Here is a 27,991-nt window from a genome sequence, read left to right on the forward strand (position 1 = left end):
TGCATGCTTGAACTCTGCCTATTTCAAATAAAACCGAGTTAAACTTTGTTTTGGCGAGTGAAACTCTGCCTATTTGAACTCTGCCTATTTAAAATTATTTTTTTGGATAGAAAGCTTCATCTAGGCTGGGATTTCAGTTAAACCAGATAAGATATAGTTCTGGTGCGTCTAGTCGGTTGATTCAATTAGTCAAACCTTGTATGATTTAACTAGTCAAACCTTATATTAATCAATATTAATTGTTTGATTTAACTAGTGAAACCTTGTCCAAATCAATATTAATTTTTTGATTTAACTAGTCAAACCTTGTCCAAATCAATATTAATTGTTTGACTTTGACCCATCAAGGTCTTATTCCCGGGTTTGTCATTGAGCCAAGTTTATCATCGACGGTGCAGTGCTCGACTGTTTGTGCAGCCGATCAAGGAGGGTTTGTTATTTGTACGACAGGCACGCAGATCTTGCTGCTGTGATATTCTAAGATATTGTGGTCCTAACCGAGACTAATTGTAACTGTTTATGAGCATGCAAATCCTGGCTGGTTCTTTGCATGAAAATTGTGAAGTGCAGTGGTTCTACTTTGCTCTTTCGACAGTCTATAAATACCTTGTGGTTGGTTTGATGGGTGCATCAGCAGAACATTTGCCAGAGGCAAAGTGAGCGAGGGGAGGTTGAAGCTTGTTGCAGTCAAGAGTGTAGATTTTGTATGTGAAGATTGGAGGGAACTAAAGAGTTGGCACTCCTTTCTTTCTTGCTGCTTACTGTTTAGTTTCCTCCAATATTTCATCTCCAGATTTTCACTGAAACATTTTTTCAGATCAAATGACTAAAATTGTTATGCAGAGTTTTATGTGAGGATTGGAGGGAATTAAACAGAACGAAACTTTTTGAGTATTTTTTTTGCTTAATTTTCTCCAATACCTCATGTTCAGCTTGTCATTCATGTGTATCATAATTTATTTATTTTTAATTTCTAGTTTCTTCCAATATCTTTATGCATGGCATTCATAGATGATATCTGCAGTGCAAAATGCTCGGAAATTGATGTAATGTGTGGTATGTGGATGTGAGGATTGGAGGAAACCAAAGAGATTGATGTTTGAAATGCATGGTGCTTTCTCTCTGGTTTTCTCCAATATCTCATATTCAGTTCCCATTGAAGGAGTTGGTACTTCGAAGGAAGTGATTTTGAAGAGGTTGGGAGATGATTGCTTTCCAATTTTTATACTGTTATTATATTTGGGTTTATGTATTCTTCTAAACTTTACTATGAACATTTAGCTTTTGTCATCCTCTTTATATATAAATTTATGTGTTTATATATATATATATATATATATATATATATATATATATATAATATGAATTTCTCTCATTAAACGAAATTATTTGACATAAATATCGATTATTTTGATGGTCTAAATCGGTATCAATGAAATTATATGAACCTGTGTTTCCCATCTCTTAATTAGAGACTAAAAATTAATAAAAAGTGTTTTTGTATCAAAATTGAATTTGAAAAAAATTAAGCATCAAAATTATATAATTTGTATTATTTTTAAAGTTAGAGGATCAAAGTGTGTATTTTTTGAAATTCTTGACATGCCACCCATGTATAACACCTTTTTATTTTAGTCCTTATTCTTCCAATTCCATCTTTGACTAAAAAATCATAAATAATTGGCCTTAATTTAGGATCAAATTGCCTAAAATAATACTTTGTGTTGGTTGCAAAGTGTTCACCCTACATGTTTTATTTTTTAAGTTTATATTATATAGATAAATGTAATATATATATATATATCACATGAGTTTTATGTGATTCAAAGTGAGAATTTTAGAGAATTCATTTATTTTTATTGTAAAAAAAAACCATATGAACTTCAAGCGATTAAAATCAAATGAAGGATCGATATCATCATGTTAAAGATCTAATTGAGATTAAAAAGAAGAAGAAGATTGGATACCTAATAGACTAACCTCAAATGTTGGAGACTTTTATGAGGTATGCCCAAAATAAAAGAATGGGTCAACATCGGTCCACATAACCCGTTTAGTGAAACAGCCTTAACCCGACCCGACTCCAGCAACTGGCGCCTTTAACGAACAGAACACCTGACACCAACCTTCAATGATCAAAACGGTTTGGGTTTTTGGAGGGAAAAGACCATCACCCTTCGCTTCAACGTCTATCATTCTTTTCACTCTCTTGTTAAATTGGTCTTCTTGTGCTACGATTTCTCTCTCAAAAAATGGATCAAAGCGAGAAGAGACTAGTTCAATCAGATTGGTACTCTCCAAGAAAATTACATGACAGCCTCGCTAAATACTAATTTCCAGTACAAATTTATCATGATTTTTTGAATCTTGAATGCCCCTTTTCACTCATTTTTTAACCAAGAATTTCTTGAATTTGATTTTACTGTTTTCTTGTTCGTTGTTTTTGCATGTGTGTGGTAGGGGGACAAGTTTATACCAAACAGGAGTTCGATGAATCTTGATCAAGCCAACTGTTTGTTGACGAACAAAACCAAAGACGTGCATAATCCCAATTTCAGTGTAAGTTTCTTGCAATTTATGCCATTTTAGGAAATGGGTTTCCTTTGTTTTGATTAAATTCATGATTGAGCAAAGATCATGAGGGATCTGGTCTTGAATCTCTAACGATCGCATCTTTCTGTCTGATCGGAGGTGTGCAGAAAGAAGTTGGAATTCTGGATGCACCAAAAATAAAAGATTACTACTATGTGAACCTTATGGATTTGGGAAAGAACAATGTTCTTGATGTCGCATTGGGCTCGACACTATACTTTGGAACGCAGAGAACAAAGATGTAAGGAAACTGGAGGAAGTTCAAGGTGACAATGCCTACCCAACAAGTGTAGCCTGGTCTGAGAATGCCAGGAGTTTGTCAGTTGGATGCATGAAATCGAGACTTCAAATTTGGGATCCCGAGACTTCTAAATCTGCAAACATAGTATATAAAATTCCATTTATTGTATTTTTATTAATATTAATGTTGTATAAATAATAATGTACAAAAATCCTCGAAGAGCTTATCATATTTTTATCGTATTAATATTTGTGTAAAAAATATTTATTTATTATTAATGCATATATTAAAGATGTTTCTTCTCACTAAAATTATCAGCGCAAAATCACATTTTAACCCCTCATCTCTATAAAAAGACAACTCATGGATTATAAATACGTTATGAATCCTTCAAACTTCAGATTCATAATTTATGTTCTTTATTGTATATTTATTTTCAAAGTTTTTATTTAAAATATCATTATTTTTTTCTCTAAAAAAATATTTAAGCATCAAACCAAAAAGATATTTTACATATACCGGCCACTGGCTATCTTGATTTACCAGGCACCGGCCATTAACCATCTTAACTAAAGAGAATGAATTAGATTGTTAAAATAAAAAGATTGATCGATTATCACCTAAGCCTTGTTCTTAAACTGTATTTTTTAAAACATTGTCATATCTTTTTATAGATTTTCCATCAAGCAGAAAAGATCCCTCCATGCACTGCACTTTTATATGAATTGATGATTCGAGGTTGATTTGTTAAGATATGTGTCCACGGCTACGGTGATCCCAGCGTTCAAAACCATCTATGCTTGTGGAAGTACACCTTTCCATGGCTAAAGTAGGGGAAATAAATGGCCATGAACGCAGATTCTCAGGTTTGGCGATTACCCAAGTCCTTGGCCCTTAAGTTGATATTACTGGAAAATTTATTCTGGTAGCTAAACACTCCTTGGACCTTATCAATTGGCCAGCTTGTTACAGAGTCCTGATGGATTAACTGTTGTATCAGCTGGAGAGGATGAGACTCTACGCTTCAGGTAGATTTTTGGACCTCCCCGTGTTGAAAACTTTGCTTCAGATTTTGAAAACCTTTTGTCTTTAAAAACATCCCAGATGATTGCAAGTGGAACAGTTGTTTCATTCTTTGGTGCAGTTTTTTTTTTTTAACGTAAGTATCTAGACCAGTTTGTATGTATCTTGACTAATCATATAAATTCTAAAATTAATGACCATGTAAACTTTTAATGGCTTCGATGGGATTCAAACTCATAATAATTAAGAAACAACTCAAGACCTGATCACTTGAAGTACCCTCTAGATTTTCTTTAGTGCAATCTTGCTTCCTTCTCTGCTTGTAATTTATTTCGTTTGTGGGTTATATGTTGTGGTGAATGGTGATTGAAAAAACCCTACAGGATCATCGTCGTTGAACCATGAAAAATTCTTTAAAACAACACACTTCTAAACTGTATATTGGACCGATTCTTCCAATACCCTCTGTTGTTGATTATGTTATTGTTTCTCCTGTTGTTGTTTCTTACCAGCCACAATTTTTAATAACGGAAATGTTTTTGCTCTGTTTGTCGTGGTTCGCCAAATTGGAAAAAAATTGAAACTTTTATTGAATTGGGAATGAATGAATTAATTACAAAGAAAATTGGACTCAATTAAAAGGAAATAATTTTTTTAGAAAGATTCAAGGCACCTGACCAAAGTGCTTTTACAGAAAAAATAAGATTTTTTTACACTAATATTAAAATTAATTTTTTTAAAATAATATTATTTTAACATACTTTTAAATAAAAAATATTTGAAAAATTATAATCACCACCGACGTAGCCATAACTTTCAGACACGAAAACTAACTGGTCAAAAGATAAATTTAACATGGAGAATACTTTTCGCTTATTCCTTAAATAGCAATAACTAATTCATTTGAATTTTAAAATGGATTTGATTTTTAGTCTTCCCTCAAAACAGCATTGATCTGATATTGGTTACTACATGTGTCAATCCTTCATTGCTCAGCAAACATCCACCGTCCACCCTCCTCCTTACTGAAAAGATCCCAGCCATTCACTTACCTTCATCTCTTTCAACCAAACTTCTTCCCGAGTTCTCGGCCAAAATGTCCAGAGAAAGAGAGAGAGTAAGCTTGTTCCTTCCTCCTGGATCAAATGGGTCCTTGATCTCTTGCATAAAACTAACGATGGGAATTGGTGTTTACTCAGGGACTGTACAGTTGACCCCCTCAAACGTATCAGATGGTTTCATGGCGATTTCTTCTCTCGTTACAAGGAGAAAGGCTTTGAATACACGTCAAATGGTTCATTAGCAGTTAACTGTGGTTCCTGCAGAAAAATCTTAACATCACCTATCAGCATATATAGCCAGCAATATATCCCCATGCCTATCTTTTGCTAAGAAATGGAGATTAAATAATGAAAATGATGCATGAGCACATTAAAACAAAGAAGATCAGAACATTTATGTCACCACAGCTTTTGCAATGGTGATATGTGCAGAATACAAACAGCGACAATATTAATGATGAAAAAGCATACCTGTGTGATCTCTCCACTGAAACTCCGCCCTGTTAAGAACATTGAGATAAGTGATGTTACAATACCACCACGAAGCTCATTGCTCGTATCACGGATGGTAGACCGCATTGCATTTAGCATGCTGCCGTATGTAGTTGCATGTCCGCGCTCGATTGCTAGGATGAATGAGTAAGTCATTGCACCTGTTGAAGTGATCTTTGATAGAGCCTGTCCATATGGATTCGGATTGAATAAGTGAATTTCTGCTGTGAATTGTAAAATCCGTTCTTGATTATAAAGTTCAAAATGTTTAGGGAAGTACCGAGGTGTCCGCGGAGGTTTGATCATCGTCGCAGCTACTGAAGGAGATCGCTTCCCCACCACTTGTTCCTTTCCATTCTCCTGATCGAGGACGATGATCTTCCCAAACATACTTCCCACTCCTACTTTCAATGATGTAAGCATTCATGAGCAAGAAAAGTACAAAAATGTGGACAGTGTGGATGCAAATAGAATCGACTTCCATTCAAGGCCAGCATTTGCTGCAAGTGCCAAAGCCTATGAACGAGGATTTATGCTTGTATTTCTCCACCACAAGGTTACGCTACATTTTCAGTGAGAAAAGAACGGGAAAATACAAACCTGTCCATTCTGCAGAGAAACGGTAAATCCAACACGGTGCCACTATGGCAAGCATCAATGATGGCATGAAGCTTAACACCATGGGAAAGAGGCTTGACAATTATTTCATTGATCTCATCATCAACGATCATTCCTTGAGTTTCAAAGTCTGTTGGACAAAGTGTTTCATCATATCCATCCAACTCATCTCCATTTTGATCCTTCTGCTGCGAACCATGACCGGAAAAATGAAACACTAATGAATCTCCAGGCTGACATCCTTGCACGAGCCATGACAATGCCAGTCTCATGTTGTATTTCGTTGGCCGCCTATAAGGATCGGTTTCTTCCTCTGCAAATTGATTATTAATCAGCATGAATAGTGATATAATCACAAAAAACTCCATGTTCCTTAAGCACTGGACGCATTGGTCAAACTTAAACCTGAAATAACTCTTGATATTTTTTAAAACTTCTACTCGGCGCCCGATTATAATCACAATTGCTTTAGCTACACAGGATTAGCACTGCTAGCAAAATGAACAGTGGGAGTCATATGCATATATTTGGAAGTTTATGATATGCTAAAAACAATCCAAAATAACTGAAATTAAGCTATCAAGACAACACCAAGAAAGTAAAATCCAGAAAAGTCAATAATTTGGAAAGAAAATTTATCTCAGCGATGTGAATCCATTATATGCCATCTGTGATGGAATTAACCAATAATTTCAAGAAATAAAACATTCCAAGATGCTATATTAAAGCAGAGTTAATTAATAATTAATCAATTGCCAAGACATTATAAATCAAACTATCAAGAAAGAAACACAAGAATGGAAATAAATTTCGGAAAATTCTTACCAGTGAGCACGATGATGGAGGATTCAGGGAAGTTGAACCTATTAACCAACAAATGCTTCATGCACACAACATCATTAATGCTCCCTTTGAGTTCATTCTTAGTATTCTTATAAGACACCCCACAAATAACAGCACGCTTTGTGCCATGGACAGCAGGTGGGGGACCAGGAGGTGCATGATTGTATGGTGATGGAACCACTTGAGAAGGATGATGTGGGGGGTGGTCATGGTCGTCTTGGCCTGAGGAGGAGTAAGATAGAGCAGGCGGTGGCGGGGCAGAGCGAGAATCAGCTACGAGGGTGGTGGCATGGCAGATAGAACAGCAGATGGAGTTGGCTCCTGGTGGAAGCTGCAAAGGGCTGCTGCAGTTTGAACAGTTGAGTGACATGTACACGGTGGTTATTGTCTCTGAGAGACACAGAAATGTCAGAACTCAAAAAAATTAGGAGAAAGGATTAATGGTAGTGCTATGATTAATGTAATGTTGATGATAAAAGTCAAGCAAGCCTTTAAGAGATTCGGAAGGGGAGATGGAGGAGAAGGGCTTGCGTGGAGGGTAGATGGTGTGGAAGGTGAGAATGAAAACTTTGACTTCCATGTACAGTTGGAAACGTGTGTTTCGTATAGTTAGTAGGGTGTTTGGGAGTGTGGTAGTGGTTGCTTTTCAAATAGCTTTTCGTGCCGAAATACATGTCAATGATTTTTTTTATTTTTTAAAAATCATTTTTGATATCAGCACATCAAAACGATCCAAAAGGTACAAACCGCACTCAATTTTAGCAAAAAAAAAAAAAAAAATTGAAATTCGCTGAAAAACAGGTTGAACAGCAGAGCCAAACGCTCCCCACTTGCTATCTTCTTAATCATCATACTTTAATGGTTTTAATAGTATTTTATCAGGAAAAAAAAATATTTTAATATTATAGTATGAGTTGATTAATTCATAAAGAAAGGGATTATAAAATTAATTAAGTGTACTAAATATTATACATGGATAGGCTTCTTTCTTGGATGTTGCACGTTGAAGAATATCCCAATCATGAAAATTAAATAAAAATAAAAATAAAAACAAAAACAAGAGAAATTAGTAAAGTGGTTTTGGAACTCTGATTTGTCCATCCAGTTTTTGTAATGGTTCAAACAGGTGTTTTAAGTGATAATTTTTTAAAGTATTTTTTAATAAAAAAATATATTAAAATAATATTTTATATTTTTATATTAACACGTAAAAACAATCCAAAATACTAAAAAATTATTTTTAAGTAAATTTTTAGCTTAAAAATGTATTAAATAATATATTTTTTGTTTTATTTTTTAAAATTTACTTTTCTATTAACATATTAAAATGATTTAAAAATATTTAAAAAATTAATTTAAAATAAAATTTCCTTTTAAATTTTAATGAAAAATATGTTGAAATTTAATTTCAAATACCTTCAATCTCAAATACCCTGACATTATCATGGTTGCCCAAGGAGCAACTTTTGAAGCAATTATTAAACATAACTTGATTTGATGGTTTATCATGGTGATGTAAGATAATAACTTTTCTTTTACTTATGATTGAATTTTAAGTTAAATTAAATAAGAGTTAAGCTAATATGATTATGTTAATATTAATACAGTGGATGTACATGAGATTTCGTGATTAAATTCTAGTTTGACTTTTTAAAAAAATTCAAGACAATATTGTTTAATTATTATTTTTAATATTGAAATGATAATGATATTTTAGATTACCACAAGTTAACCTCTAATTTATAATTCAGATCATGGGTATGACCGGTTCTAATAACGTTTTTTTTAAAATATATGATAATAAAAATAAATATTTAAAAGGAAAGGCAACAAATAAGATTATGGAGGAGAAACATATTTTTTACAGATTTATGTAATTTTTTTTGTTAATAAAATAGTTATTTTTTAAGAAACATAGTTTATTGAATAAAAAGCAACAACAATAAGAAAAAAAAAACTATAACAATATGAATTAAAAAGGAAAAATATAAATTTTGATTCACATATTTTTTTTATTTTAACAAAAAGCATGTTTTTTTTTAATAAGAATCATTGTTTTTAAACCAAAAACTTGTTATGATTATCAAAGAAAAATTCAATTAAAAAAGTCTTGAATTGATTATTTTTACGCAACTATATGATATGAAAAAAGATAAAAATAATAAATTTGAAAAAATTATATTAAAAAGCTTTAAAATAAAAAAATAAATATTTTATTGTCATTTAATATTAATGAGCGATTGATTTTAAAAATCTTACCTGTCATGTTAATATATAATTATTTATAAAACAATTCATAATATCATATTAAAGAAAGAATCAATCTTCTTTAAAATAATGATATAATGTTTTAGTAGCATTACATCTTTTTAATAATAATAATAATAATAATAATAATAATAATAATAAAAGATGTATTAAAAATCTCAATCATTTAAGTTTGATGAATCTTGTTCAATCTCACTGTTTGTTAAATCTCAATAATAAAGATTTATTTTTTTTACTTCAAAAGTTTTGGTTTTTTTAGCATTGAAACCAAAGCGAAGGCAAGTTGTGCTTTATAGGATCATTTCATAGATTTTCCATCAATCAGAAAAAAGATCCTTTAATGCACTTCTATATGAATTGATTATTCGATGTTGAATTGTTCAGATATGTGGACTGTAGGCGGCATCACAAGGAGATAGCAATTGGCCACGGCGACGGCGATTCTAGCGTTCAAAACCATCTACGCGTGTTGAAGCACCCTTCCATGACTCGAATGGGGGGAACAAAAGATCATGAACACAGATTCTCAGGTCTGGCGGTTACCCAGGTCCTGAGCCCCAAAGTTGATATTACTGGAAAAATTATTCTTGTAGCACTTGATGGATAAGATATATCATCTCTGTGACTCTCCAAGTTGCATTACTTGATGAATTCAACATTCTCTGTAGGTGTTCTTGGATGGATAGGAACTGCCTAGCAGAGCCGTAACTTGAGAATGAATAACAGTGCTTGAATTATATACTTCCTTCCTTGTTTCCCATGCCGATGCCTGGATATTCATGGAACAAGTTTGTAGTCTATCCTGCTGAAGCTGACCTCCATATCACCTTCAAAGAAAAAATGAAGGATGTGCAGAGCCTCGAAACTTTCTGCATATTTTAACTGCAAAACAATCTAAAGTTAATCAGTCTCAGAATCATCAGCTATCCCATCCACGAAAACCTCGGCAGGTTTTTTTGTCTATAAAGTTCCTCCTTTTTCTTTCTCGCTTCTTCTATTTCTCTCTCGGCAGCTCGAGCCTTTGCAACTTCAAGTCTCGCACTAAACACAAGCTTCTCCATGGAAGTTGATGTGTAATCAGGTCGTCGATTCTACGTGAAGAAACAACACATAATCACTAATCAGGTGCTTTAATGATGAGTCCAATAAACAGGGGAAAAACTTTTAAGATGGAAAGCAAACTTTAACTAGTGATTTATTACACCGAATCTGAAAGTCCAGGTAGTATGCATAATTGTTGAAATCAAGCAGAAATCCAATGCCAAATTAGTAATCAGAAAAGTTCAAGACTTTTATCAAAAAAATCAATTTGTCAATTAATGAATAAACAGCAAAGTTGTTGAATACCTCCCAAGCATCAATTGTATGGAGTGGCTGCATAAAACAAGCAACAGCATCAGGTGAATGAACCAACTCAAAAATCATAATTTATTGGCAATATTTCTTTTACATGATCGATATCATCTTATATTTCTGCAAATGAAACAAAATCAGGAAACTGAGGCATCAAACAAGGGGGCTTTACTGCACTGGGACTCTTGACCACTACAAGCTTTTTATCCTCCTCCGGTGGACGAGGATTTACAACATTTCCAGCATCTAAGTCTATTTTCCTTGTCTAGAGAGAACAGCAGACACGATATATTACTCTTATTTTCACTAGTACATGCAAGTAAATTATTATAATTCAAGAGAATCAAAAGAAGGAAATGCAGTTGTTGGCAGAGGGAAAGATCACTAACAAACAAGCCAAGCCCATCCAGAACCAAACTGAGTAGCTGCAGCCGACTTGAACTCTTGCACAAATCTATCAAAAGAACCAAAATCTCTTTCAATCAAGTGAAGAAGTTCCCCTGATGCCTTTCCTCCACCTCCCGGTTTCATGGATTCCAAAAAGAATTCATGGTTCCATGCCTATCCAGATTAAAAAAACATGAAAAACAAAACAACGCTTAGGAAAACAAAAATGTATGACTCCAAAAATGTAAACTTGTATGCATAGGATACTTTATTATACCTGTGCAGCATTGTTGAAAGCAGGAAGTGGACCACCCTTGTTGTATGTAACGAGCACAACATCATCTAAGGACATGTCATCTCGTTCTGTTCCGTCAATTTGCTTGTTTAAGTTATCCACATAAGCCCTGTGATGCTTTCCCCGGTGATACTCAAATGTGTCCTTGCTCATATGCGGCTCTAAATCATCCTGTCACGTATAAGAAACCCAAGCCGGCCCGTTATTTCACTCATTACCAAGTAACTTAATTTCTTGGAAAAAGATATTGCTTTGTTTCAAATCTTACCATGGGATATGGAGGAGGTTTCAGCTCAAATTTAGCTGTAACTGTCAAAGCATCAGCCTTTCTGGTACATTGCCTCTGCAACATAGAAAATCAGTACAAAGTTCAGTCCCTACATAATTTGCTAACTTAATAAGCATTTTGTCGAACTTCACAAGTGCACACATAGTGTTGCTAATCACATCAGCACCAAAAGTTCTGACTGACCGAACGTGTAATACTGGCAACCCTGACAATGCAGACATTTTCGTTATGCGTGCCTTAAAATCAGAGAAACAAAAGTGCAGAAGCTTTCTGGTAGGGAAACTAAACTACCTCTGTCCATCGCAGCACACCAGTTGCTGTAAGACCTGAAATGCAAGAAAACACTGAGTCGGATGAAGAAAGAAAAAAGAGAGTGAAGGTAAGAAAAACATTGGGTTCTCTTTCCTCAAAGTTTTGAACTTAGGAGATGTTGTTGCCTTGTACTTTACAGTAGTTTGATACTAGAAACCCAAATATGGTTTTCAAAAATATTGGAGAAGTTAGGTCTGTGCCCTTGATTTTGCCGTGTACGATTGGAATTGTGTAGAACTCAAGTACTAATCAGCTATTAGGAAAGTACTGATTTTGATTTTGATTTTTTTTCCCCGCTTACATCCTTAATTTGATTTTTGTCTGTGAAGTTATGTCACAGAAGTTCACAGATTTTCTAGCAAACATTACAATATCTTAGTTAGAACACAAATGGAAGGTAGTTTTGCAGATTGCAACTTAATTGATTGTATATCAGAAGTGAACGTAGAAGGATCAAGAAAATCATAAATTCTGAATGAATAAAAATTCATATACACAAGGACTGAGGAAAAAGCTGAGTGAGTTCTCTTCATGAATTGTGGAAAAATGAGGCCTCTGTAGACTGTTGTTGGATTCTGAAACACCAACTTATTAAGAGACCGATCTCTCAGGTTCCTTCAGGAAAGCTTACAAGAAAAATCCAACTATGCCCAGACTCTTTTTTTAGGGACAAGGTCAGATGTCTTAATCTCATCAATCTTGGCCGCGACAATGAAATCATTCAAACTCAAGCCACCTGCAGTTCCAACAGAAAACTTTTAAATTTCAAGTGCTGTCAAAGAGATCATTTGGTTCAGGTTGCATGTTGAGTACAAGGAAATTCAATATTAGCCTTCAAGGTAAAAAGCATTGGAGTTGAGAGAGAAAGTTGTGAACTTGAAAGCTTACCAAGGGATGCAGTCCATAGTTCAGCTCTAACTTGATTGGGCTGTTCCAAGTGCACATTTGGGAAATGGCCACATGATTCTGTAGCTTTGTAAATTCTATTGACAAGCTCAACCCCACATTTAAAATCTCTCAACTTCCACAAGCATTGCAGTTTCAGTCCACCTTCTTCATCCAGGAGTCTCCAGCCTAGAACCTACAAATGAAAATCTTTTTCCTTAAGCAAAAGCACATTGAAGTTTTCGCAGTTGGAAGCTGGACATGGAACTCTCAGAATTTACTTCATATGTCTATGCAAATGAAAAAAACAATGCTGAATATGCTACCTTTGCTTTTGTCTGTCAGTATCCAAAATGAAACAGAAGCAAATGCACTAGAATGTTAAAACAGCTAGACGAGAGAAAAATATTGGATCAGAAGTTTTCATATCTTTTATCGGGTTCTTAATGTGAGAACCTTTTTTAATTATTTCTACGTGGTAGCATAGAATATTTGATAAATATTATGGAATTCAAATATGCTAGGATCTTCACTTATCAAAGCATTTCAACATGATCTATCGTAAGAGAAGAGTTGCTTCTTGATAATGATTTTCTCTTGGAAACACATACTGCTAATTAGTTTTTCTGAGTACGGGAAAAATAAAAAGAAAATGTTACATAGAAGCTCGAAAAAAGGATACTTTTTATCTGCTAAGAAAAAAACTGAGAGTTCTATTAAGAACATGAAAAAGAAAACCAACCGTGGAAACAATTTGTGCAAGTGTGCAGAACAAGCACTTCATTTCAGAACCAAGATGCTAAGTAGAAGAATAAAAAATCCGGCAACACAAAATGCAGGCAAAGATTGGTCCAAAAGAATTGCTGATTCGCAGCATCAAAGATTCAAATCGACTCCTACAGTCGGCAAATAAATGCAGCACTGGAACTTGCAATTTCTAAAGGTTCAAACTTTTAAGTTCCATGAGAAATAATGAATCCAGCATTAAAAGAACAAAACCAAATGAGTGCTCTTCATCTTCCATCTCTTCAGAATCGACTAATTTGCATACATGAAGCAATTTTAGGTACTACACCAACTCCACCACCACAAAACTAACATTTACGAGTCCAATTCAACATTTATCAACTAGCACAGAGAGTAAGTAAACTTGAACAAACTACAACTGATAAAACATGCTGTACATAGCAAACCACAAACTTAAAACAGAAAACAGGGGCAAAGCAATCCGTATGGGGACATGAAATTTACCTTCTTTAACAGTTTTTGAGCATCATCTTTAGACATGGGATCTTGCAAAGGAGATATAGGAGTACACTCTTGCTGAGAAAGAGAAAGAGCAGAAACAGTAGGAATGAGAATCTTATGTTCAGTATTACCATTTCCTAACACTTTCTCAGCAAACCCACTTTCTATTTCAGCAGGAAAAGGGTCTCTAGCACCAAATTCACCTAACTTGTCGCCAGCTCCCATAGCTTGGAGTCTCAAAGTGGGGGTTATAGTGGGAGTCAAGATGGAGACTTTGGAGTGGTGGTGGTTGTGTGGAGGATAGGATTTAGGGGGTGGGAGGGAGAATGGGAAGCGAGTGGTGGTTGTGGCGGTGGTACCCATGGTGGTTTACTGTGACTGGTGGTGATAACGGGAGCTAAGTTCAAGGAGGGTTGTCTTTGTCTTGCTGTGTTTATCTGGTGGTTAGCAGGGGTTTTTGGACCAGACGTTTTTCGTAAGGACGGTTCAGTTACCAGTGGCTGAGGTGAAGGGCCACCGGCCACGTCTTCTTGATGACGTGAACCTCAATGTCAAACGGCTTGCCGTTTCAGTAAAAGAAGACGACGTCGGTTTTTGTGAGCTAAAACTTAAAAGGGCTATTTTCTTAGGGTTTGCAAGTAAATCATTTATCTAAAAAAAACATATCAAAACATTTTTGTATCTATAAATCTGAAAACAAGAATTCATATCAAAATAACCTACATATCTAACTATCACTTCACACATTCAATTAATTTGGACTATTTTTCATGTGAATTAAATTATATATAAAATTGTTTTGATAAATTAAAAAAAAACGCTTTAACGAAGTTATAAATATATTTTATACATATATAAATATTATAATATGTCAAACATGACCAGCATATTAGATTAACCTTGGACCAAAGCAACCTATAAATTAGATCGGGTTATACAAAGTCAAAAAATAAAGTTGTAATTAGTTCGATTAAACTTGATCACCTGCTGATCAATTCTAAACCCGATATAGGTTTTACAAAGAAAAAATCAAAGTTGAAATTGGCCCAGTCAAACTCAATGACCCATTAGGTCTACACAGAACCCGAGTAAGACCCGACTTATTTTTTTAATAAATATCATTTTGTGTTAAGGATAAAAATCCTCATTTCTCTTTCATTCCTTATTCTTCTTCCCCTTCTTAGTTGATTCCTCATTTCTTCTTTGATCTAACCTCCATTACTACCTCATCTGTCACCAACCACTTTGTTATTACCGACGACGACAGTTACCACGACTCCTTATATGGTGAGGAAATTAATGAATTAAATGGAATGAGTCATTGCAAGTGGAAGCTGAAGCTGGTTCCTAAATTGCCCAATTCATGTATATTAATTCAATGTTGCTCAACTTGTTTGGAAAGGAATCATCGACAAAGAAGAGAATGATACAACGTTGAATAAGAAGAAAAGAAAAATCAATGGATCTGAGAGTGAAAAGGCAAGTCAGAGATTCAAATGTTTTGGTAGACAGAAAAAATAACATCGGGAAGGAAACAAGGAAAACTTATTGAAAAGGGGAATGTGCAAGTATTTGACAAAAAAATTCATTGAAAAGGGGGGCTTGTGTAAGTATTTGTCAGGAAAGCTTCTTGAAAATTAGGCTTGTGTATTTGACTTGGAAAAAATTAATATTTTATATATTAAATCAAAACTTTTCATGTTTTTATTTTAAAAAATTAGATTAATTCAAGTTAACGCTTCCAATTTAGAACTTAGATTTTGACACGGGGTTAATCATTGAATTGGGTTTAAAAATTATGTGTTAGAGATGTTATTATGCAATTCTCTATAATAATTCAGCTATATCTTTTAAAGTTTATTAATTATGTGACTATGTCACATATTTTTATTTTTTATAAAAAAAATAATGTATGCAAGTTTTTTCAATGTGTTTTTATAGTTCAAAAAATCTAAGTGCAAGTTAAAAAGTTTATGCATGCATGTAATCAAATAAATGAAGAACTATAAGTGCTAATAAATAAATAAAAAATAATTAATAATACCTAAAAATAAAACTTGAACAATCAAGAGACACATGTAAATCAAGATATTTAATCTTGTAAGACGGAATATATTACCCGGTTATGTTTGCTAAATTCTATTTATTACAATAATGTTTTTTATTTAATTAAATGATAATTGAAATAGACAAACACATTAAATTGATTGAATAAAAAAAATTATACAAGACTACACATATTAGAAATATTCTCTGAAAATAAACATTTTTTATTTTTAAAAAATATAGCTCATCTATATAAAAGATAAAAAAAAATTGTAGATAAATCAGAAAAATCTCTTTGAAAATTAAACACGTAATAAAAAAAATAACCATTATTTACAAAAAGCGAGAATGAGTATTAATATAAATATAAATATTTTAAAATATATATATATAAAAAGAAGCATTAATTGAAAAAAGAATATTCGCTGCAAGGTTTGGCCAGCTTACTTAGCTTATTTTTTAGGGCCCACATGATTAGGCCTTTATTTTTTTTGCTGCACCAAGGTTTTTTTGAAAAGAAATCAAACAACGCATCGTTTGATCTTGCCCAGCTTCCGACCATTGTGGTGATCGGAAAATAAAGACAACCTGTTTTGATTCAAAACACCTCAAAAACCATGATAAATCTATCTATAGCCTTAAAAAAGCTGAAATACCGTCCCAAAAATCAAAATCAACACGAACTAAAAATCAACCTGAGCTCATATTTATTTTTTCATGAACTTTAAAGGTAAAGAAAACACCTAATATGAACTTTTCTCATCAAAAGAAATCATTTGATACTAATATTATTTGTTTTAGTGGCTTAAATTGATATCAACGACATGTTTCTTTTTCTACCGCCAAAATTAGACGGCCTCTGTCTTCTCTCATAACCAAGGACTAAAAACAACAAAAATGAATATTTGTATCAAAATTGAATTTAAAAAATATTGAGGTACCAGAATTGTATAATTTGTGTTAATTTTTAAATTTGAGGATCAAAATGCATCTTTTTCTAAACTTACTGTACACCACTTATTTTTAGCACATTTTTTTATTTAGGTTCATTTTCTTTCAATCCGACTTTTTCATAAGAAATTAAAATTAATTGGTCTTTTAATTGGAACTAAATAAAATAAAAAAAAAGGTTTAACAATCAAATTAAAAACCAACAAAAAAAATTTATACAATCAGTAATGTGTAAAAGGATGAATATTGAGATCATGCGCAGTGATAAACTCATGCCAATCCCACATTAACATAGCAGTCCAAAAAACGGTGGGGCCTCAGGGCGTCATGCTTTTAAAAGCAAAAGCAGAGAGGTAACCCAACTGCTGATGGATACTGCTGATGATGTAACCTTTTTAAAAACCTGGTTCTTGTAATCTAATGGTTTGTTTTACTGCTACTCTCTACTCGTGCAAAAAACATGACCAACCATTTGATTCTGCTGACAATAATTTCATTTTCCTTTCCCTCTGTCAGGCACTGTCTGAGAATTTACAAAATGATTTAGAAATGCCAAGAAGAAGAGATAGAACATATCAAAATATCGCTGGTAAGAAAAATACAATCTTCAAGAAATGGGAACGAAAGGGCAATTTTTAATTTTCGTATCTGAAGTTTTGATTATTTTTAGCAGTTGGGTTAACACAAAAAATTTGTATGTGAACAGTTGAAGTCTTCTGGAAGATGGGAGGAGAAAGAACATGTTACTTGTACCAACCATATCCTAGGTAGATACATGTTAAAGGCAGTAATATTTATGTTTTCGATTATTAATTTGCGCACTTTTAATTTGCAGCTGTGAAAATGGATATTACGATGGCATCTGAAGAGGTTGTCGGCAGTCGTCCTAACGGAGAAGCGGATCAAGAGGCTCGAAATCCCTCGACAACATGGTAATGTAAATGAATCTCGTCTCCAATATGGTTGATCTCTGATTATGCTTCAGCTATTGAATAAAGATAATGAAATTTGAACTCCTAACTACTAAGCTTTATTATTTTGTTGAAAAAACATTTACTCAGGAACTGTACATATGACTCCCTCGAACATATCATATAGTTTCATGTCAATTTCTTCTCTGGTTACAAGGAGAAAGGTTTTGAATACACATCAAATGGTTCGCTAGCAGTTAACTGTGGTTCCTGCAGAAAGATTTTAACATCACCAATCAGCATAAGCAAATGGAGATCAAAAAATGAGAGCAGAATTAATGAATGTGATGTAAGAGCACATACAAACAAACATGATTAGAAAATTTATGTCACCACAGCTTTTGCAATGGTGGTATCTGCGGAATACAAACAGCAAAAAGTTAATGATGAAAAAACATACCTGTGTGATCCCTCCGCTGAAATTCCCCCCTGCTAATAGCATTGAGATAAGTGTTGTCACAATACCACCACCGAGCTCATTGATCGTCTTACGGATGGTAGCCCGCATTGCATTTAGCATGCTGCCGTATGTAGTTCCATGTCCGCGCTCGATTGCTTGGATGAACGAATAAGTCATTACACCTGTTGAAGTGATCTTGGATAGAGCCTGTCCATATAGATTCAGATTGAATAAGTGCATTGCTGCTGTGAATGAGAAAATCCATTCTTGATTTCTAGATTATAAAGTTTGACATGTATGCTTAATTATGGAAGTACCGAAGTGTCTGCAGAGGTTTGATCATCATCGCAGCCACTGAAGGAGATCACTTCCCCACCACTTGTCCCTTTCCATACTCCTGATCGAGGGCGATGATCTTCCCAAACATACTTGCCGCTCCTATTTTCATCAATGTAAGCATTTATGAGCAAGAAAATTACAATATTTGGATAGAGAGGATGCAAATATAATCGATTTGTATTCAAAGCCAGCATTTGCTGCAAGGTGCCAAAGGCTATGAACACGGGTTTATCCTTGTATTTCTCCACTACAAGGTTATGCTACGCTTTTAGTAGGAAAAGAAAGGGAAAGGACAAACCTATCCATTCTGCAGAGAAACGGTAAATCCAGCACAGTGCCACTATGGCAAGCATCAATGATGGCATGAAGCTTAACACCATGGGAAATAGGCTTGACAATTACTGCATTGATCTCATCATCAACAATCATTCCTTGAGTTTCAAAATCTGTTGGACAAAGTGTTTCATCATATCCATCCAACTCATCTCCATTGTAATCCTTCTTCTGCGAACCATGACCGGAAAAATGAAACACTAATGAATCTCCAGGCTGACATCCTTGCACGAGCCATGACAATGCCAATCTCATGTTGGATTTCGTTGGCCGCCTATAAGGATCACTCTCTTCCTCTGCAAATTGATTATTAATCAGCATGAATAGTGATATAATCACAGAAAACTCCATGTGCCTTGAGCATCGAACACATTGGTCAAAGTTAAACTTGAAATAACTCTTAATTTGTTTTAGAACTTCTACTCGGCTGATTAGATCTGAGTATGAAAGCTAAGACATTAAAATATGTACTTAATTCAACCAAACAGAGTAAATGACTTTGTAAAGAGAACTTGTATCCAACAAAAAAACCTAAATTATGACGGTATAAATCATTAATTAATCAGTTACCAAAACATTATATATGCGGATTAAAGACGGTATAAATCAAACTATCAAGAATCTTTCAAGAAACACAAGAACGGAAATAAATGTTTGAAAATTCTTACCAGTGAGCATGATGATGGAGGATCCAGGGAAGTTGAACCTATTAACCAACAAATACTTCATGCACATGGCATCATTAATGCACCCTTTGAGTTCATTCTTAGTATTCTTATAAGACACCGCACAAATCACAGCACGCTTTGGGCCATGGACAGCAGGTGGTGGTCCAGGAGGCGCATGACTGAATGGTGATGGAACCACTTGAAAAGGATGAGGTTGGGGAGGGTAATGTTGGTATTGGCTCGAGGATGAGTAAGATAGAGCAGGCGGTGGTGGGGCAGAGCGAGGATCAACTATGTAGGTGATGGCATGGCAGATGGCACAGCAGATGGAGTTGGAGTTGGCTCCTGGTGGAAGCTGCAAAGGGGTGTGGCAGTTTGAACAGTTGACTAACATGTACATGCTGTTTAGTGTCTCTGAGAGACGCAGAAATGTCAGAAGTTGGGGATGATATATGAGAAGGGATTATATATTGGCAATAGTATGATTAATTTAATGCTGATGATATAAGGCAAAGTTGGTAAGAGGTTTGGAAGGTGAGAAGGAAGGAGAGCGGCTCGTCGGGGAGGGCAAAACGTGGAGAAGCTGGGGATGATAACTTTGACTTCCATGTACAGTTCATTGGACACAAACAAGTTGGTCAGTAAACAATGATTGGCCAAAAAGAGAAGTTGGGTGTAAGGTTTTCTATACAATAAAAATTCGTAGCCGTGCTTAAATTTTCAATCATCATACTTTAATGGTTTTAATAGTATTTTATCAGAAAAAAATGATTTTAATATTATAGTTTGAGTTGATTATTGATAAAGAAAGGGATTATAAAATTAATTAATTGCACTACTATACTATACATTGATAGGCTTGTTTCTTGCATGTTGCCCGTTGAAGAATACCCTAATCATGAAAACTAAAAAAAAAAACAGAAATTGGTAGATGGTTTTGGAACATTGATTTGCTCATCTAATTTTTTTAATAGTTTAATCTATGTTTAGTAATATATAGTTATTATATATATTTTTTAAAGTGTTTTTCATTCATCAAAATAATATTTTTTATTTAAAAAAATACTTTCAAACATCAACACATCAAAAAAACAATCTAAAAACATAAAAAATAAATAATTTAAATAAAAATTTAAAAATATCATTTTAAATACAATTCCAAACACCAAGTAAAAATTTAAACGGTCAAGCAACAAGGGTTTGAATATTACATTTGCATTCCGATGGTGGGCTTCCGGGAAAAGAACAAGCATTATCTTCATATGATATGTGACTTTATGCTAAGAATTTGACAAGTAATCAAAGTGAATGAGCCTTTTTACGATGAAGAATTCTTTTGCTGGGTGTGAAAAGCATGCAGATGCAAGTTTTCAACATCCTTTTTTTAGACCAATCAACAATAAACCTAAAAAGGTATGAAGATGTTTCCATCAATCAAAACAAAGGGTGATTGGTAGGAATCTATTTTGAGCGTGTGTGGCAGTGTAGTTGCGGGTGCTTTTCAAATAGCTTTTCGTACCGAAATACATGCTAATGATATTTTTTTATTTTTAAAAATTATTTTTGACATCAGCACATCAAAACGATTCAAAAGGTACAAACCGCACTTAATTTTAGCAAAAAAAAAAATTCAAAATTTAATGAAACATAAGTTACAAACATAATACCAAACGATGCCTTTATATAACACGTTAATAATGGATATTTTTTCATCAAAATACGAAGACATATATTTGATCCATCTTACCATAAATACAACAAAAATAGAAAAACAGAAATGTTGATATTAAGTTGAAAAAAAAAATAAGAGGAAAGTTTTTCCATAACCTGCTTTCAATTACAATTTCTTGACATGTGCTAATATTATAAGTTTTAGTTTAAGGGGGTAGGTATAGCTTTTGTTCACTTACTAGATAGTTAGTTCGTGATATGTTGCGAGTTAAAATAAATTTATTTATTTTATATAAAAAAATATGATCATGTGTTGCTAATATTTTGTAGTAAAAAATATTTAGATAATGCGGGGGTTGATTCAATGTGATTCAGTTGACTTGATGAGTTTAAAAATAATCCAAACAACCAATAAAAATATAGTTTGACTAAAACAAATTTCAAGACGATATTTTCTTTCAAAACAAGTATTGAGAGAACAACATATTAGATCGATCTGAGTCAATTTTAGTTCATCTAACAAATTCACGACTCGGGTTAATCCGATGTGACTTGATTGACTTAGTAAATTCAAAATTAATGACTAATAAAAATATAATTTGACTAAATTTTTTTTTAAAAGACATTATTTAAAAAACTAGTAAGAAGAAAAAAATGCTATTGGAAGTTGTAAAGTCTTGGGATAAGGACCGATAAGTTCTGTGGATAATTATCACAAAATGTTTGAAAACAATTTCCATTTCCTTGTAAAAAAAGGAAAACACTATTTCCCCGTGACATAACCCTCAGGCCATGCTGCCACAGGACTCGAAGCCCAAGTGCAAGGAGCCCATGCATTAAGAAAGTTATGTAAACTGCTATGCTCACGCCCTCGATGAATCTTCCAACACAGCTTACTAATATGACCTCAAATATGAAATTAATAATTTCAAATTGTTAACAAAACCTAATTAAAAATTACTATACTTCAAGATCCACTGGAAACTGTATACTGGTATGATTTTATTTTTTCATTTACTTTCAAGAGTACTAAAGTCTTTTCATATAATTTATTTCTTATTTTTAAATTGATTGGAAATAAATAAATATTTTTCCATCTTGATTGCACAAATAAACAATCAGAATACTCTTAGAAGTAAAAAATTTAAATATGATGTCAAGAGATATTTTTGTATTTTTATAATGATTTTTTTGTTATTATAATTTAAGTTAAAGAACAATTTAGTATTTAACAAGATATAAAAAAAATAATAAATAATTAAAATGTACAGTAAAACAGTAAAAATAGCCTTAAAATTAAAAATTTTAAGCATGAGATCAAGGAGTGTTTTTATTTTTTCACAACTTTTTATTTTTTGTAATTAGAAAATTAGTTTTGTGACACTTTTGTATTTAGTTAAATAAAAAATAAACATACGCATGTGGCACACCTAGGAGCGCATGGGAGGCGTCTACGTCCTTCCATCATTTTGTTGAAAGAGCTGCCGTATTCTTTTCCTGTTGGTACAACGAGTGTCCTTTAGTAGTGTTTTAATTTGACATCGGCAAGTTTCTATTTTTTTTCTTCTTTCTCTTCTTCTTGAAAATTACAACTTGGTCCTCTTGGCTTTTTGGTCTTGGTCCTTTTATAGAAGTTTTATTTGTTTTTAATTTCAACTTTAAATCTCAATTTATCAAATATTATATTCTCCAATTTGGTCATCATTCTTTGAATTTTTTTTCCTTAACCCTTTTGTAAAAGTTTTATGAGTTTTTAATTTCATCATTGAATTCAAATTTATTGTATTATTTTTTTCAATTTGATTTTCATTGCTTTGATTTCTAGATTTTTTCTTGACTTTTTTGTAAAAGTTATTATTCTTTTCAATCTCACCTTTTATTATAACATATTATTTTTATTTTTATGTCAATTTTGAGCCTTGTTCTTTGATTTTTTTTTACTAAATTGATTTTTTTTAATTTCACCCTTCAATTAATATAAAATTTATTTTATTTTTTAATTTGATCCTCATTTTTTTAATTGCTATTTTTTAAAAATTCATTTATATAATTAAAATTATTTTTTCAATTTCATCTTTTAATATATGATTGATTGTGAATTAAACTTCATGATTTTTTCATATTGGATGTTTTGGGTCTAATAACTTGGGTCACGGGTTTAAAAAGTTAACTTGAGTTTTTTTTTAAAAAGAAATAACTTTATAATTCTTTTTGTTTTTTATCGGGTTATTCCAAACATATGATATAAGTCATGATTTTTGCAGGATATCCTAAGTTGGTTCAATCCTAAATAACATGGTTGCAAGTTCGTTATGATTGATTTTTTTTTATATATCTTTTATTTCATTTCAAAACCTGAATATCATTTTTCTACACAAAAAATATAGTCAAGCTTTAGGTGAATTGCGAACACCAATGCTAGTTTACAGTTTACGCTAATGGCAATAAAACTATTTTAATTATATATACATTTTTATTTGAATTAACTTTAACTGATCAAGTAATTTAGGGTAACTTGAATTTCTCACCCATTAACCCTATTATCTGTTTTTATCTAAAGTACTATTTTTTTTTTGCAATTAACTAGAAAACCAGTCTCGGGGGAAGTTTTGACTAGCCAAAACTAGATCAAATAAAAAATAGAAGTCCAATAATTTAAAAAATTTATGAATAAGAAAATGATAAAATATAATTAGAGTAATCCAAATATCTTTTAGTATCACCCGAGTTGCTCAATTTAATTTAATTTTTTAAATTTTAAGAATTATCATTTTCCAAAAATTCTAAAAAAATCATTACCCCAATTGGTTAGAATAATTCGGAAAATTCATTTTTTTTCTTGAAAAATGCTCACCCCCTATATATTGAGTAGTGCTCAATCATGGCACCAATCCAATGGGCAGCCATTCCCCTAACATGGCAGTCCAATATACGGCGGTGAGGACTCAGGTCATCGCGCCTAGGTTTATGGGCTCAAAACATTCCAAACCCAACCCAATGACCACGTAATTGTGAGCTCCATTCTTCCACTGGGAATGATTTTTAAATTTAGTCTTTCTGGTTTAAATTACAAAAAAACATGAAAATATAAGTACTCGATATTAGGTTATTTAAACCAAAGAGATAACACTTATTTTTTTTTAAAAAAAACAAGTGATTAAATAATAATTTATTCAAAATTGACAGGAAGGTAGAGATTACAAAGCATAGTTATTAAATTTTCAAGAATTACGTGGTTTAAAATCTAACTCGGATTAAATTTTAGATTGAATTAAAAAATATATTAATTCAGTAAAATTTTGTTAATGTTGTCATGTTTTTAAAAAAATTAGATTAACTCATTCAAACATGATAAATGAAGTTTAATTTTCAAATAAAATAATATTATTTTAATATAAATAATTGATTCGGATTGATTTAATTAATGAGTTATTAATTAAATCAATGACCCACACCTTTATTCGAGTTAGTTTGGGAACTACGGTCCATGAGACCTTTTGTCCGTGTATTTGTTATGGAAGACAGTTTTTCGTATTTATTAATTAAGGTTGAAATTGGAGACAGTATCATGATCTTATGAGTGTCCTAAACTCCATAGACCAAGACTTTTTAGATCTCACTACGAGAATAAATTTCATCAAAAATAAATCTCTTCAAAAACTCAACTTCCTGCACCATCCACCACCGATTGAGGGAACCAAAACCAAACATCCAGACGAAATCTAAATCTAAAAATTGAAGATTTTTCAAGAACATGAATGGTCTCAAGAACCATTGCAACCACATCATTTCCTTTTCCCTTCTGTTCCTTACTTTACTATGTGGATTAATCACCTTCAAGCCTTTCTCTCCATTCCAGTATTACACAGTAAGCATGCTTTCTTTTCTTCTTTATTAATTATTTTTAAGTACCCTTTCCTTTATTAGGAAGTTTATTGGACCTTAATTAGCGAATATATATAGTCAAATGTAACGTAGATTAATTTCTCTAAGTCTTGGTTTTCTTTTTGTTCGATAAATGTATGAGGAGGCATTGACCCTAAACCCAGTGAAAAATTTTATCCTTCATTCTTAAGATATGAAATTTGTTGCGTATTGTAGAGAAACGTGACCAGTACTAGCCAAAAAGATGCACTGGGACTGGCTTTGGCTGAGGCATCGACAGAAAACAAAGCTGTGATAATCGCTATGGTAAACAAGGCCTTTGTAGAGGGTGACGATAAGTCAATGCTAGACCTTTTCTTGGATAGTTTCTGGCATGGTGAAAATACGAGAGGTTTGGTTGATAATCTCCTGCTTGTTAATGTTGATCAAGCGTCCTATGAACGGTGCAAGTTTCTCCGGCTTCACTGTTACAAACTTGAAACAGATGGTGTGAAATTTGATAAAGAGGAAGTGTACATGTCCGATGAATTTATCAAGATGATGTGGAGGAGAACCTTGTTTCTTGGACAAGTACTCAGACGTGGCTATAACTTCATTTTTACGGTATGTTTTCTAGTATCTTTTTCTCGGCACTTTTCGTCCAGGGCAAACAACTTGTTTAGGGCAAGACGCATCGCATGTATGGCTCAATTTACATAAGGGTGTGTGTTATTTTGTCACTCAATAAGCTGATCAATTCCTTTCTTGACAGGATGCTGATGTATTGTGGTTAAGGAACCCATTTCCAAGGCTGAGCTTCAACAAAAACATTGATCTACAAATAAGTACAGATAGGTTCAATGGTGATCAATGGTCACAGACCAACCCAATAAACACGGGCTTCTTCATGATCAGGTCAAACAAGAACACTATTCAATTATTTGACTTGTGGTATGAAAGGAAAGACAAGTCTACTGGACAGAAAGAGCAAGATGTTTTAAATGGAATGCTTCATGGAGGTGTATTTAAGAAGCTAGGCCTTAGAGTAAGGTTCCTGGACACCCTCTACTTCAGTGGATTCTGTCAGGATAGCAAGGACATTAGAGCTGTTACAACTGTTCATGCCAATTGTTGTCGAACGATTAGTGCCAAGATTACTGACTTATCTGCTGTTATAGATGATTGGAAGAGATTCAAGCGGTCTGCGGTCAATGAGACATCAACATTTGGAAATTTGAAGCATGAGGCGTGTGCACATTCATGGGGGAAATGATATATATGGCTTTGGTTTGAATGATTTTGTCTAAGGTTATATATATATATATTTTGAAATGATATAGAGAGACTACACTGCTTGTTAATTTATTGGTTTTTAGAATACTAAATTGAAAAAAATATATATAATCTTAGTTACAATATCTAACATGAAGGTTAACCCGGTCTAAGATCTAAATTGTAGATTCAACGAGTTGATAAAAACTATAATTTTTTTTAAAAACCTGTTAAACAATTAATGTCAAGAACCTGAAAAAAATTGTTTTTTAAAAAAGAAAATCCGCTCAAAATAAACCGACATGGATTACACTTCAAGTTGACAGGTCATTGGATTAAATTAGTAGGTCAAATATTTTAGATTTGAGATGTTCACCAGACCTATATTATCTTGAGTTGCGTTGATTACTAAACTCAAGTATTTTGGATCTGATACATTTGTTAGAGTCTGGTATAATTATTAAACCCCAAAAATCTTGTGTCTATTGAAATACCATATATATATTAGAGTTCAGTAGATAAACATTACATAAAAATCTTTTTAAATGGTATTTATTGTTTACAACAGAACCTGCCTAGGCTAAACCAAGAACGGTTTGACAAAATGGAAGGGTGATTACAAAACCTTGACCGATGCCGTTAAAAGTATTCCCTCGGGGAATACTCATTGTGTAATCGTCGATATCGGTGCCGGAGTCTACACGAAAAAATCGAAATTGAGAAAGATAAGCCTTTCATTACGTTTAAAGGATCGGCTAGTAACATGCCAACCTTGACATTTGCTGGTACGGCTAGGGTATATGGAACTGTTTATAGTGCCACCTTGCAAGTTGATTCTGCTTATTTTGTATCTTCTAATATCATTATTAAGGTAAGAATTACTCAGAACAATGGTGCTTGCTTTTTTCTTTTATTTAAGGTTAATGTTTTTGTTATGTTATAAATATTTTCTACTATTTTTTCTCATGGAATTGTTGGATTAGAATTCTGCTCCAATTAAGGTCGAGTGGGAGATTGAAAGAAGAGCAGGCCGTTGCTTTGAGAATCGGCGGGGACAAGGCTGCTTTCTACAATTGCAGACTGATTGGATTTCAAGACACCTTATGTGATGACAAGGAACGGCTTTTTTTCAAGAATTGTTAAATCGAAGGCACTGTTGATTTCATTTTCGGAAGTGGGAAGTCCTTGTATTTGGTAACCTCCAATATTAACTCTTAAAAGCATTAAAATTCTTGAACATTTAAAGCTGGCGTGAAATTTATTAATGCAGGGAACGAAGATAAATGTGCTAGCAGACCAAGGATTAGCCGAGATAACTGCGCAAGCAAGACACAAGGAAGATGATACTGGATTTTGTTTTGTGCATTGCAAAGTAAACGGAATTGGGAAAGCCCTCGGGTGGTGTTTGCTTACACAGAGATGAGCAGTGTGGTCGATCCTGCTGGATAATCTCCACCCTGAACGAGACCGGTAATTGATTGATCTTGATTTCTTTTAAATCAATTTGATTTCATAATTAATTAAGGTTTTTTTTTTTTTTTAAATATCTCTCCTCAATTCATTTTTTTT

At 33.1% G+C, this 27,991-nt stretch overlaps 4 protein-coding genes, 1 long non-coding RNA gene and 1 pseudogene across 9 annotated transcripts; 3 read left to right on the forward strand and 3 right to left on the reverse strand.

Annotated features, from left to right (window-relative positions):
- Positions 1-4,670: 4,670 nt before the first annotated feature.
- On the reverse strand, positions 4,671-20,235 carry LOC112323612 (metacaspase-1). Of its 3 annotated transcripts, none has more exons than XM_052445866.1 (6): positions 19,654-20,235; positions 6,853-6,890; positions 6,010-6,340; positions 5,690-5,810; positions 5,389-5,595; positions 4,671-5,187 (listed from the first exon to the last, which is right to left on the reverse strand). In XM_052445866.1, exons 1-6 carry the CDS (start codon positions 20,013-20,015, stop codon positions 5,116-5,118), a joined length of 1,131 nt encoding a protein of 376 aa, XP_052301826.1. In that variant the 5' UTR covers positions 20,016-20,235; the 3' UTR covers positions 4,671-5,115. The 3 variants fall into 3 exon arrangements, with proteins under 3 accessions (XP_052301826.1, XP_052301827.1, XP_024438179.2); XM_052445867.1 differs by having other exon boundaries at positions 4,671-5,175; positions 19,654-20,234; XM_024582411.2 differs by lacking the exons at positions 4,671-5,187; positions 5,389-5,595; positions 5,690-5,810; positions 6,010-6,340; positions 6,853-6,890 and adding exons at positions 17,907-18,085; positions 18,276-18,482; positions 18,593-18,713; positions 18,913-19,243 and having other exon boundaries at positions 19,616-20,072.
- LOC18103839 (superoxide dismutase [Fe], chloroplastic) lies at positions 9,412-11,998 on the reverse strand. Of its 3 annotated transcripts, none has more exons than XM_024582413.2 (7): positions 11,754-11,998; positions 11,646-11,667; positions 11,442-11,516; positions 11,156-11,344; positions 10,881-11,052; positions 10,486-10,512; positions 9,412-10,229 (listed from the first exon to the last, which is right to left on the reverse strand). In XM_024582413.2, exons 1-6 carry the CDS (start codon positions 11,852-11,854, stop codon positions 10,496-10,498), a joined length of 576 nt encoding a protein of 191 aa, XP_024438181.1. In that variant the 5' UTR covers positions 11,855-11,998; the 3' UTR covers positions 9,412-10,229; positions 10,486-10,495. The 3 variants fall into 3 exon arrangements, with proteins under 3 accessions (XP_024438181.1, XP_024438183.1, XP_024438182.1); XM_024582415.2 differs by having other exon boundaries at positions 11,621-11,667; positions 11,754-11,778; XM_024582414.2 differs by lacking the exon at positions 10,486-10,512.
- On the reverse strand, positions 12,154-14,399 carry LOC18103840 (probable pterin-4-alpha-carbinolamine dehydratase, chloroplastic). Its single transcript, XM_006376882.3, has 3 exons — positions 13,911-14,399; positions 12,663-12,855; positions 12,154-12,510 (listed from the first exon to the last, which is right to left on the reverse strand). Exons 1-3 carry the CDS (start codon positions 14,268-14,270, stop codon positions 12,419-12,421), a joined length of 645 nt encoding a protein of 214 aa, XP_006376944.1. The 5' UTR covers positions 14,271-14,399; the 3' UTR covers positions 12,154-12,418.
- Positions 17,344-17,924, forward strand: LOC112323561 (uncharacterized). Its single transcript, XR_002976993.2, has 2 exons — positions 17,344-17,493; positions 17,611-17,924. It is a non-coding gene; the product is annotated as an uncharacterized LOC112323561 (long non-coding RNA).
- Positions 20,236-24,974: 4,739 nt separating the features above from the next.
- Positions 24,975-26,423, forward strand: LOC18103842 (uncharacterized protein At1g28695). Its single transcript, XM_006376885.3, has 3 exons — positions 24,975-25,154; positions 25,388-25,774; positions 25,923-26,423. The coding sequence occupies exons 1-3, from the start codon at positions 25,041-25,043 to the stop codon at positions 26,421-26,423; spliced, it is 1,002 nt and encodes a 333-aa protein (XP_006376947.2). The 5' UTR covers positions 24,975-25,040.
- Positions 26,424-26,574: 151 nt separating this feature from the next.
- Positions 26,575-27,896, forward strand: LOC112323545 (putative pectinesterase 63; annotated as a pseudogene).
- Positions 27,897-27,991: the final 95 nt, after the last annotated feature.

Source organism: Populus trichocarpa, chromosome 12, assembly GCF_000002775.5.
Source record: "Populus trichocarpa isolate Nisqually-1 chromosome 12, P.trichocarpa_v4.1, whole genome shotgun sequence".
Lineage (NCBI taxonomy): Eukaryota > Viridiplantae > Streptophyta > Magnoliopsida > Malpighiales > Salicaceae > Populus > Populus trichocarpa.

What these genes read in the sequence shown, in the direction of transcription:
- LOC18103842 (XM_006376885.3), top strand. Translation starts at nt 25,041, where the DNA reads ATGAATGGTCTCAAGAACCATTGCAACCACATCATTTCCTTTTCCCTT. An exon ending in CTCCATTCCAGTATTACACA is followed by an intron (nt 25,155 to 25,387) that starts GTAAGCATGCTT and finishes TGCGTATTGTAG; the next exon opens with AGAAACGTGACCAGTACTAG. An exon ending in GCTATAACTTCATTTTTACG is followed by an intron (nt 25,775 to 25,922) that starts GTATGTTTTCTA and finishes CTTTCTTGACAG; the next exon opens with GATGCTGATGTATTGTGGTT.
- LOC18103839 (XM_024582413.2), bottom strand. Translation starts at nt 11,854, where the DNA reads ATGTTTTTCTTACCTTCACTCTCTTTTTTCTTTCTTCATCCGACTCAG. An exon ending in TTGCCAGTATTACACGTTCG is followed by an intron (nt 11,517 to 11,645) that starts GTCAGTCAGAAC and finishes TCTATGTTGCAG; the next exon opens with AGGCAATGTACCAGAAAGGC. An exon ending in CTTTCAACAATGCTGCACAG is followed by an intron (nt 11,053 to 11,155) that starts GTATAATAAAGT and finishes TAATCTGGATAG; the next exon opens with GCATGGAACCATGAATTCTT.
- LOC112323612 (XM_052445866.1), bottom strand. Translation starts at nt 20,015, where the DNA reads ATGTACATGTTAGTCAACTGTTCAAACTGCCACACCCCTTTGCAGCTT. An exon ending in AAGTATTTGTTGGTTAATAG is followed by an intron (nt 6,891 to 19,653) that starts GTTCAACTTCCC and finishes GTTGGTTAATAG; the next exon opens with GTTCAACTTCCCTGAATCCT. An exon ending in CTCCATCATCGTGCTCACTG is followed by an intron (nt 6,341 to 6,852) that starts GTAAGAATTTTC and finishes ATCAATTTGCAG; the next exon opens with AGGAAGAAACCGATCCTTAT.
- LOC18103840 (XM_006376882.3), bottom strand. Translation starts at nt 14,270, where the DNA reads ATGGGTACCACCGCCACAACCACCACTCGCTTCCCATTCTCCCTCCCA. An exon ending in CTCAAAAACTGTTAAAGAAG is followed by an intron (nt 12,856 to 13,910) that starts GTAAATTTCATG and finishes TTTCATTTGTAG; the next exon opens with GTTCTAGGCTGGAGACTCCT. An exon ending in ACTATGGACTGCATCCCTTG is followed by an intron (nt 12,511 to 12,662) that starts GTAAGCTTTCAA and finishes TTGGAACTGCAG; the next exon opens with GTGGCTTGAGTTTGAATGAT.